The sequence below is a fragment of the Molothrus ater genome, chromosome 19, assembly GCF_012460135.2.
Source record: "Molothrus ater isolate BHLD 08-10-18 breed brown headed cowbird chromosome 19, BPBGC_Mater_1.1, whole genome shotgun sequence".
NCBI lineage: Eukaryota > Metazoa > Chordata > Aves > Passeriformes > Icteridae > Molothrus > Molothrus ater.
The window spans coordinates 9,880,796-9,892,884 of record NC_050496.2 but is presented as its reverse complement, the minus strand read 5'-3'; the positions used below and the strand labels follow the sequence as shown (position 1 = coordinate 9,892,884).

At 42.7% G+C, this 12,089-nt stretch overlaps 1 protein-coding gene across 1 annotated transcript in view; it reads right to left on the bottom strand.

Annotated features, from left to right (window-relative positions):
* Positions 1–12,089, bottom strand: part of CEP112 (centrosomal protein 112) — a 193,969-nt gene that overhangs the window by 32,762 nt on the left and 149,118 nt on the right. Inside the window, exon 25 of the mRNA XM_054516852.1 lies at positions 1,078–1,179. Within this exon, the coding sequence (XP_054372827.1) occupies positions 1,078–1,179 (102 nt within the window). The remainder of the gene's footprint in view (positions 1–1,077; positions 1,180–12,089) is intronic.

The window sequence follows — 12,089 nt, the reverse complement described above, 5'->3', positions numbered from 1 at the left end:
CCATAGAGAAGGTTGTGTAGGAGAGAGAAATGAGATGTTGTAGATCAATAATTTCTTGAAAAATGGTCCTGAAAATTGGCATAAGGATGTGATGATAATGTGATGATAACTTGTACTCTGTGTCCTCAGGTTTTTGCTCTTCCCAGAGCTCAGGGCAGCTCTGAGCCACCAGCTTGGCACTGTCCTTGTCCCAGTTCTTCCCTTCAGCCAGGACAGGTCCCAGATCCCAGGTCCCACATCCCACATCCCAGTCCTTCCCAGCTCAGTTACATGCACAATCCTGCAAACACAGGTGGCATTTTCCTGCATTCCCATTATTCCACAGCTATGATCACCCTTCTTTATGGCTATTTATCCTTCCTCACTGCAGTTCAGGCAATGATGACATTTTGTTTTCTTCCAGCTCCCAATACTCTGAATAGAAAAGCCCCAAATAACTTCTGCAGGAACCATGTGTGAGTGACGCACCCAATTAATCAGCAGTTCCCTATTTCCAATGACATTTGGATATTCCTATTGGAAATTGAATAGTCTAGTTCATAAAAATCATACTGATTCTGCAGAAGAACGGGTGGTCAGCAATGTTCAAGACAGAACATTACAGAGCCTCTTTATATAGGAAAATATAAAAATATCACAATGATCATTTAGACAAATATCTTAAAAAATATCCAATTTGTTTTATTACATAGGCTAGAAAGAAAAGAAATTATTTCTAATCTCTTCTTTGCCCTTTATAGGCAGCCTTTAAATGATTCCTCCAGGAGAAATAGCATAAGGACATGAAAGATAACTCTGAGCTGCATCTGAAAGGCTGAGGAAAAACCCCTAATACTGAATAAACCCCAGCTTTTCCAGGAAGAAAAGTCTGGGATCAAAAATTACAATATGGTACCTGTCAAACTGGAGGAGAAAACTTTTGTGAAATATGACACTGAGTGAGAAGCATGTGAGTGCTGCCATAATTTGGGTTTGACATTTATTCAGTATTTCTGGCCAAATTTCAGACAGTCATAACCTCCTGTCTAGAAGAGATGGCTTTTATCCATCCTAAAATGCTGAAGAAGAAGAATTTACCTGAGATTTTAAAGATGAAATGGTGTCTTCAAATTCCTTTCTGGTAGATGCTGGCAGCAGCCCTTTGAGTATTTTTTGATATTCTTCTCGTATAGTAACCAACTGTAACAGAATAAAGAGAAATTTATATAGAGATGGCTGCTCTTAGGTGCTGTAAATTTTTTTGCTTCTTTTGCCCAAACTGGAGGTCAAATAAACACAGAATTAATTGTGCTATCAAAAGGGAGAGAGAAGAAAGATCAGTGAAGACCTGATCAAAAGAGGCGAAAGAGACAAAGAAAGGCAAAGGAAAACATAAAAATAAAAATATATATGGAGAGGGGGAAAAATGAGAAAAGAACATGGTCTGAAGAAGCAATAATCATTCTTAAATTCATCTGAACTGAGCATTTATACAGATACTCCTTACAAATTGACAGAAGTTTTCTGTTTGTCTTTGGTGGGATCTGAACCAGGTCAGGGGGGTGACATTTGTCCCCTGCTTTCCAAGATAAATTTTACAACATTTCTCAACTTCTAGGTGCTTTTGTGGACTTTTTATTATTACTCTTCATCCTGCAACGATTTTTCATTGCACTTTGTGTCTTCCTCAGGTTCATGGACACTACAGAACTTTCAATGAGCAGATCTGAGCATCTTAGACCCCAAAATAAGGAAGTTTGAATAGGGGGAAATTTTCATCTGCAACTTTATTTAACAGATGCTGAGTAAACAGGAGTTACAGAGTTACATGAAGAGGGATCAGATGGAAGGGTTGTGCTTCTTATCCCTCCAGAATGGTTGGATTTGGTGAGTTTTGACCTGGGATAATTTGGGGAGTGTGGTTCAGGCCAACCCATCACGTTCCCACTTGGCTGAATCAGGGCCTCACATCTGTACTTAACTCCCAATAGGATTAACTGCTTAACTCAAATTAAGCAAGGACTTGGGTGTTTTTCTGGATTAGCCTCTGAATATGTAAATAAAGGATCAAAGGGCTTCGATATCAGATTAACTCATAAAATATCTTGAAACTTTCAAGCGGAATCTCTCTTTATTTTTTTTTTTTTTTTTTTGGTTTTTTCTTCCCAAATGGCTGAACTCCACCACTGCAACCACAAACCCAACCCTCAGCCTCACACCTGAGGAAGCCACGAGTCCCAAACCCCAGCTCCCAGAGCTCCCAGAGGTGAGAAGCCGAGGCCGAGTTCATCCCGGCACCATCCCATGGGAAAAGCAGCTCCCGCCAGAACCTGCATTATGCAGCGTGCAATTATCAATACAAAAGGAATAAAACAATCTGATGAAACGTTAGGAAAATTCTCCCTCTGAGTCACCCCGACAGGCAGGAGGAATTGCCAAAGCTCTATGCAAATGGGCAATTAGAGGCTTTCCTTGGGAACTGCAAGGAAGTGATGCCACTATGCAAATCTGAAGGGGAAAAAAAAAAAAAAGAAAGAAAAAAAAGAGGTGAGACAGGAAACCTCGTTTGAACTCTGCTTGTGTAAAAGCCAGCGAACAAAATTTATGTTTTTGAGAGCTACACCAATAAATTCATGCTACTATTTCTATCAAGGCTTCCAAAGTTATGCATAAGTGGTCTGCCAGGATAAATATTTTCTGAGCCAACAGCTCATTTGGGTGGGGACCTTGATAGAGCAGAAACATATATTTCAGTTGATTCAACATGTTCCATTTATTCTTGGTGAGACGAGACCAGAAACAGGCAGCCAGAGCAGCAAAATGCTTTTATTTCCTGAATTTTGATGAATAACAATCTATTTAATGGGTAAAAGGATCTGGATGATCACCTGGGCAATATACAGCTGTAACAGAAGTTTTAATACAGCTCTGTGAGGGAAATAATCATTTTCTAATTGTGCAAGAGTTTTCTTGCAACCAGGTCACTGGTTTTAACAGTTTAATCTGCAGTTATTCTCTAAATAAATGCTTTCACAATGCTGGAAACATTTGTTATTGACTTTGCAGAGCAGCAGAGGATCACTCCCTTTTGACAAAGGTGTTTCTTGGAAAGCCAGGAAGAAATATTGCATTGTGCTTTGAAGTATGGAGATACCTAACAGGGTCAGCTGAGAATGGAGAGAGAAAATGAGAACCAAGCCCTGGTAGCTGCACTTTGGCTTGGGACTGGGCCCTTACTCTGTTTCAGACACAAGACATGCACTTTTTTTTTGCAGTGAAACCTGTTCTTTTGGATACAATTCCAATTTCTTTGAGCAGACAAAACATGCTACTTTCAGCTCTGCTCCTGCTAATTGCATCACAATAGGATGAAAATAAGTGCCCAGCTGTTTCCTGCTGTGTTATGGTAAACAACCTGCTGGTATTTTTGGCTGAAGTCACTATCAAGGTTTATTGACCCAAGAGATTAAAACAGTGCATGGCAAAAATCTAAATCACTTCTTACAACTGAAAAATAACATCCAGTGGGCTAATGGGTACTCATTTTAATGGCAGAAAGTTTTTATTTTTTAACACTTATTTTTCACCAACGAAAGCTATGTCTGCAGGGATAGATTTTTTTGTGCCTTAAAGGCTTTTTTGTTCTTTTATAGCCTCAAGCTGCCTCCCTAGGATCCACAAATACTGTGTCTCCTCTTGCACACTTGAGGGACGTTTAAAATTGCAATTCTTCATCCCTCAGGAGGGCTTTAGTCAGCTGAATGAGGATGGCTCTATTTCATTTACTTGTGTTCATTTTTCTTCAGTCCTGAGAAAGTTGGTTGTTTTTTTTTTGGTTTTTGTTTGAAAATTCCTTTTGGTGAGCTGATTTAATCCATGAACCCCCAGGAAGGTTTTATAGCTTTTAATATTAAGCTGCCACACCGGTCTTTGTTTATTCAGGTTGGTGGCTAATATATGAGGTTTGGAGTTTGATCATCAATCATCTTTGGTGTCAGCAGAAAGCTGAAGTTGCCACACGTAGCTCATGTGTGCTTGGTCACCTGGTAAATCAGTAAAAAAAGAAGAGATAAATAGTGACACAATTATTTAAGTGATGCAAAAACGGGACTTGGAGTCTCACTGACTACACTGTGTTGGGCATTGACCATTCTCAAAGAGAGAAAAGCTGAGTTTGATGCCCAGAAGAGAAATATACAAACCTGAGCTTTCCAAACCAACCAATCCCGTGCTTATCAGCACAATCTCAGAATTGTTAAGGTTGAAAAAAGCATTTAAGGTCAAGTCCAACCATGAAGCAGCACTGCCAGGGTCCCTCAGCACCACGTCCACATCTCTGCAGTCCCTCCAGGGATGGTGGTGACCATTTCCTTGGGCTCTACTGCAGAAATCTCCTTTCTTCCTGAAAGGTGCCTGTGCTCAGCTGGGGCTGGGCTCTGACACAACCAGAGCACACAGCCCCGAGCTGCACCAAGGGAAATCCAGGTTGGAGAGCAGGGAAAAGTGTTTGACACAAAGGGGGATAAAGTTCTGGAATGTTCTGCCTGGGGAGGTGGGGGAGTCCCCGTCCCTGGGTGTGTTTAACAAAGCCTGGATGTGGCACTGGGGGCCAGGGTTTGGGTGAGGGGCTGGGGCTGGGCTGGACTCGATGGCCTTGGAGGTCTCTGACAACCTGGGGATTCTGTGAATTCTGGGAAATCAGCTTCAATTTTTTACTGCTCCCCAGAGTCTGCTGCTGGCACAGCTCAGTGCTGCAGTTCTTCTCTACAACCTCAGAGGGATGTTTGGGGCTGGGTTAGGAGCGGGTGGGAGCACAGGAACATGCTCCATTGGCCCCTTGCCGTGCTCCAGTCTCTCTCCTTCCTTTCTGAAAGAAACAACTCAAGCACATCCAAGAGAAATGCAGCATCTTCAAGGTGAGCAGATGAATTTCAGCCATGTGCTGCCACCAGCCTGCAAAGCACTGGGTGTTCTGTGTCTCTTCCATGCTCTCCACCAGAACCTGAGATCCTGCTCAGGTTCCCAACACCCAACTCTTCCTTCCTGACATCCCACAGCTCTGTGATGCTGAGTTAATCCCTGTTGCAAAATACCCATCTCATAAAAAACAAAAAAATCCACAATTCAAAAGCCCCAAACAAATACAATCTTCTCCAGACCTTCCAGCTGTAAATGGCTTTATCTGAACCAGGGGAGCATAAGGAAACTCCAAAAGAAGCTCTGAAGTAAATGAAGGGACCACAGAAAGTTGCTCAAGTTCCTTTAAGAAAAAAATCTTGTCTTGAAGGACATGAAGTTAATTTTGTGCTTATGTCAGATAAGAATCAAAAGACAGTTGCCTTAACCAGAGTATTGTGGCTTTTTTAGTATTTTAATTTCTGCCTGTCTGTAATATTTATGCAGCATAATGTGTGCCAGGGAATACTAGGATAGTGACCAAAAGGAATAATTAGAATCTTTTAGTTTTTATCAAATTTTCTCCATGTTTCAGGGTGAGTAAGATGAGGAAAGTTATTTGTTGTCTCTCCTAAATCCTTTCCTATGTCAACAGTTGTGTGCTATAATGCTGTTTAAGAGAAAAAAGAAAACTCTTAAAAAAGGTTATGGATCTGTTCTGCAACATCTCTGAATGGAGACAGGAAAGATCTGCTGCAATAAATCTGAAGACAGGTGAGGGTTCCAAACAGGTAAAAATAAACCCTTCAGTCTTAGGGAGATAATTTAATCTCAGAATAAAGTCTCCTCCTTCTAAATGAAGGTTGTGGTAGTGGTATTAGTAATAATAATAATAATAATAATAATAATAATAATAATAATAATAATAATAATAATAATAATAATAATAATAATAATAGTATTGCAAAGGTCAGGTTCATTCAGGTGAAGGAATTTTCTGAAAGCACTGTGAAAAGGGCAAATGAAGGACAAAATATTACATTGCCATCCCAATTTAAAAAAACCCTAATCAACAGAAAGAGCCAACCAAAAGAATCCACCAAAAAATAAAAACCAATGCAACATGCAAAGAATGATTAATCACTTGTTTGTGTGCTCTCTAATTGCAGGGACTCCTCCTTTGCTTTTCAGCACTCCTGAAATCTAAGTGAGCACAGCTCCACTCCTACAAAACCTCTGTGGGTCCAGATGTGCCCCTTCCTCCCTCAGCTGGCCTGGGGGACGCTGAACAATGTCCCCAACCCAGGAACAAACCAACCAAAATTGGCAATTTCCTTAAATTTCAGACCCCTCCGGCCTCTGTTGTAAAGAGAACATTGAACTGGAGCTTGAAATCTTCTGAAATGATTTTTCCCGAGGAAGAATCCAGTGATGTATCAATTGTTTCAGAGACGACCAAGGTCTGCACATTTGTCTTTTCAGAAAATCACCAAACACGAATATCCGCCGCTTTCCAGTCTGGTTCCAGGCAGAGGGAATTCTGACTCTCACTGTGCAAGGGCTGTTGAAATATGGCTCTCCCAGATCTGGAGGAACAGCGTGCAACTTGATACAAATGTTCTCGAGTTCTTAAGAAAAGTAATGAATGCCATAAATCCCACGGATTTGGCTCAGCTGAAAACAGCGACCGGGCGAGATCAGCTGAGCGAGTTATTTTGTTGAGTGAACACCATGTTGCTCTCCACTGAGAAAATCCTGCTGGAGCACCTCCCCTGTCCTGACAGTTCCAATAAAAGATAAATTGGTGGCATAGCCGTCCCCTTTGTGTGTCTGTCTGTAGCCAGTAAACCATCCCAGCATCCAAGACATTTTTGCCTTGTTGTTTTGCTGACCCACAGGGACCTCCAGCCCTGCTGAGCTCCTCGCTGGGCACTGAGTTTGCTGCTCCAGGTCAGTTTTTTTTTTCTTTTCCCAACCTGCATCCAAGTGGCTTGGTTACTTCAGTGGCTTGTGTTTCCATCTCTCTTTTCTTGAACAAGATCTCCCACCTGGAAAATCCTCTGATTGTAGTTAAGCAATCTGAGTCCATATAATTCATAGCTGCAAGAGAAGCTTTTTGAACAAAAACCCCACCAGTGGGCTGCATATGGCAAGAACAGCATTCCTGGGACTACACGACTTGGAGAGGAATAAAAGCTTTCACTGTCAACACCACGGAACAACCAGGAATGTTGTGGCTAGAAAATTCACGCTGTTCCCTCAGCCTCCCCCTCTCCAGGGCTCTGCTATTGTTCCAGCTGGGATTTGGAGGATCCTGGACTTATTTTCTTCTCCTTCCAGATGACTCATGGCAGATGCCATCTTTGTTCCCCCAGCTCTCTTCCCCTCAGCTCCTGTCACTGCCATCCCTTTGCTGGCCCAGGAGGTTGGGATTGCAGCAGGAGGGCTCTCCCCTCCACAGGGTGAGGGGGACATGGGGGGGACACCCCACTGACACCCCCTGATCCAGAGGAAGCAGCCCCAAACCAGCCCAGCTGCTCCCCAGTGCTGCTGGGCCAAAGCTGAGAACATGGAAAACACAGAATATTCTGGGCTGGAAAAGGCCCACAAGGATCATCAGGTCCAACACATGGGGTTAATTTCTGCCTCTGGCCATTCCTCGTGCACTATCAGGATAATTAAGTCTGAAATGAAGCTCTGAGCATCTCTGACACCACTGCTGGAACACATTTATGCCTTTCAGTTTCACATTCCAGCATGTGCCACCTTCCACACACTCCCTCCCATCTGGGGTGGCTCAGCAGGGAGAGGTTTCAGAGCCTGATCCAGGAGGTGCCGAGTGCTCCCCAAGGCCAGAGAGGGCTCACAAAGCTCAGCAGCAGCAGCAGGATCAGGATCTGCCTTTCCACACCGACCCTGTGAACAAGCAAAGCTCTATAGAGAATAATCAGAAGCTACTTTTACGACCACCATTTCCAAGAAGAAAAATCCAAGCAGTGTCTCCAGTGGAAAAGCAGCTGCCAGGCTTGCAGAGCCTCAGGGCTGGGAAGGATGGGCAGGGCAGCAGGAACAGGCCTGGGTGAATTGCCATGGATGGCATTTGGTGCTGATTAAACTGACAGCAAAATAGTGCCTTAGAATTTACATGAAGGTGAAGATCACCATAAAGTTGGTATTTCCCAGTCTTTTTAGCTCCATCTCCTAGAAAAAGAGACTGGGACAGTTTCCTAATTGAACAGGCATTGCTGGGAGCACGACTGGAGATGAGGATTTGCTGCTCTGTTCTTGTGTCATCCACTCCAGACATCCCCAATTCCTTTTTCTTTTAATTCCCTGCACTAAGCACCAGGATCACTGTTCCTTGTAGTCCTATTTTAACAGGCTCTCAAAGAGCAAAGTTCCCTTCATGGATAAAATATAAGCAAACCACAGATGCTCTAATAGGAGGTACTGCCCTCTTAAAAGGGCACTCTCCCATTCACTATTATTTAAGACAAAGAGCAAGAAAAGTGACATTTTAAAACAATCTCTAATTCCTGCATGCTGCCATATGCTTCTATTCTCTTTTAGTAACAATTCCCTTTTTCCCTTTTAACTATTTGTCCTGTACTTTCAGTTTGCTGTCTCTCTCCAGCTGGCCACCAAGCTCCAACAATTCATTCTGTTCTGCTCAGGAGGTGTATATTTGTGTGTTTTCCAGTTGTGTCTGATTACCAAAGCTAACATTTGATCACCGGCTTCCACACATGCACCACTATCCTCAACTCTTTTCCCTTTGACAGTTGCACAGTTGGTGAGAGCCTCCTCTCCTGCAGTTCCTGCCATATGGAGCTCCTGGGAACTTTTAACTCCATTGATTTCCAGCTCCTTTCAAATCTCACCTGCAAAGCTGTTTTTCTGTGCTTGAAGCTCAGCTTCCACCTCCTCCTGCTAATCTGAAACCTCATGCCATAAAGAATAATTTACTATATTCCTTGTAATTCTCTTTCCTTTCATAGCTTGCCATTAAAGGAAATGATACACAAATATAAAACACAAAACACAAATATAATACACAAATAGAAAATGTGGCAAATGCAAAATCCTGCTTTATCCTAACAATCTCAGTCTTAATTAAAAACTGAGGGGTGCTGTTGTATCAAAGTGATCAATGAATATATCAATGGATTTGAGACACCTACTAAGGTAAAAAGTGGTAGAATTGGGCTCCAAATGATGTCTGTGGTCATTTATGGTACCCAAAGTCCACAATGCCCCATCCCTGGCAGTGTTCAAGATTGGGCTTGGAGGAACCTGGTCTATGGAAGGGGGTGGGACTGGGTAATCTTTAAGGTCCCTTCCAACCCAAAGAAAATTCTATGAAATCAACATTATCATACACCTATGGGGCACCTATATCCATGAAAGGTCCCTTACAGAGACAGAACCAGGATCAGAGTGATTCCTGCCCACCAGTCTCTACTGGGAAGGCTGAAGAACCTTCCAGAACTGGATGCTGTGGTCTGTGTGTGCCAAACAGCCCGAGCAGTGCTCCCACTCCCACTGCATTCTTCACTGCTTCTCTGTGGCTCTCCAACATCTTCTTTTCAATAGAAATACTTTAAATTTGAAATTTTCGCACCGCAAGTAGTGAGAAAAGAAATCCTCTATTGTGCAGCTGTGGAACCATCAGGTTTTCAGCCTGTGGGCAGCTCTGTCCTTCTGCCTGTTGGTCCCCTGCAGAAACCCTTCACAAGGTTTCCTGGTAGGAAAACAGCTGAAACACATGGGTTCCTCCTGCCCCCAGTGCTGGGGGTGTCAGCAGAGCAGAGGATGGGGGAGATGACAGAAGGTCCCTCCTCAGCCACACAGAACTGCACAAAAACACTCTTCCAATCCATCCATCCATCCATCCATCCATCCATCCATCCATCCATCATCATCCATCCATCCATCCATCCATCCATCCTGCTGGTCAGAAACCACAGGAACTATTTTAATGTGACAATACTTGGTGGTGCAGTTCCTGAAAGTCACAGTGGAAATTTCTTTCAGGTTCTCACTCTTTTCCCTACAGAGCCCCAGCAAGGGCTGCTCTTGGTGAATCACTGCTGTGGTTTAAGATCCTCCACATCCAGGCCGGGCTTCCCATTTCTGTGGGAGCAGAAAGGGGTCTCTGGGGGAGAAATTCTGGAAGTGTTTCAGCACCGTGGGTTGAAGCACGTGGAGCAAACAGCAGAACTTCACCACCACTTCCAGCCTGTGCTGACTGGCTGGGCCTCAGTTCCCAAAGTGTCCCTTGGCTCGGTGACACAAAGGCTCCCTCCACCCTCCTCACCTGCAGCTGGCCACAAAGCCAACCTGGGCTTTTCAATATCCTAATCTAGAGCTTATTTGCCTGATTCTGGGTGACTGTAACATGTTCTGAGAATGACAACACTTGGAGAATGTCCGGGAATTTGAGGGAGGCACCCCATCTGATGGTGTTTAGAACTCTCTGATACCTTTAAAGATCACAGAATCATGGAATGGTTGGGGTTGGAAGAGACCTTAAAGATCATCTCATTTCAATCCCATTGCCATGGGCAGGGACAACTGCCACTAGATAACTTCTAAGAAGAAATATGGCCCAACAGCCCTAAACTAAAGAGCTAATATTACTCTGATGGCTACAGCCATCAGATTAAGAACTACCTGGGACTCATACTGTGGACATCAATGTCTATTGCTCATCTGTGCCTCACTGATTCCCTGCTCCCAGCTCCACAAATCCGCTGGCAGCAGCACTATTCCCACCAAGGAGAAGGTGTGGCAAACCTTAGAAGTTCCTCTGTGCTACACAGCAACTGAAATTTCAGAAGGATGCATCACAGCATTCATCTGAGAACAAACATATTTAGTTGGCATGGAAACAGTAAGTTGGGCTGAATGTGGTAAATATCCAGCAGCCATAAAAAAATCGAGCAAGTCAGGATAATAAACATTAGAAATGAAAACTGGCTGAATGCTTTTGAATCATGGCTCTTTTACAATTATCACTCCTGTTTTCATTTGAACATGAGTGAAATCCACTTTAACTAAGCTGCTCCATTTTATGCCAAATACTTCTATAACATCCTCATTCAGATAACTCCTTTCTCCCTTTTTTATAATCTGTTTCAGGAAAAAGAAATTAAAGAGCTGAAAACCTCCATTGCTATTCTCCTTCATTTCCTCAGCAACATTAATGAATTGAACATAATTGATTTTCTGTCTCAGAATCTCCTTTAAAACTCTATTTCTGACTTGACTGTTTGGAGGTGTCCCTATGGTTTGAGTATCTATACTGTTGCTACTTCAGTTGTTTGCAAACACGAGGAACATTTTTCTCCTCTGTTATCCCCAATTTTATATCACAGTCAATCCAAATCTATGGCCAGAAACATTAGAACAAGGAATGAAAAGAATAGGATTTTTTTCCTGAGAAAATTCTTGTGTGTAATTCCCAAAAGACAGATTCTTGGAGCGTTTTAGTAAACTGAGTTGGGGTGATTACCCTTCAAAAAAGAATTTGAAATGAAATGAATGCTAAAGAAATCTAGGTAGTATAGGAAAAAAAACCGATCACTACCATGAATTTTTATACAGACCCCAATTCAGCAAAACTTGTTGCACATGCCTCAATTCCTGGATTCATTAAGCTCCCAGTGATGTGTGTCATTTTTAAATACACACTCACAGGATGTAGAGCCTCCTGTATGAACAATGGGGATTTTTGAAGCTATGACTGACAAATGCACAAAGCCACAGGACTTAAGAAATAATGTTTCGTAGGAAATTTTGTCTCACATTAGATCCAGGCACACATCAGAGACAACCAAGGGATATATTCATTCCAGAAGTACATGATTTGGGAACACAATGGGATCACTGGACAGGAAGCTGGTCCCACAGTTATGTAGGACTGAGATACAAGAAACTTCACTGCTGCTTTGCAAGGAAATGGGTTGGACACACCCAAATTTGCCAGAAACCTTCCCAGACTTTAACAGTCCTGTGACCATATACATTCAACAGTAACAATATATATAAAACTATATATTACAGTTTTCACATTTACTGCCAGTTTATCACTTTCCATGAATACAGTTATTTGTGTCTCAAGATGCTGGACATCTAATTTTTAAAGGAAACCTCCAACATTTTGACCTGAAGAAAGATGATTCAGCTCTGGGACTCCACTCTTGAAGTGCAGC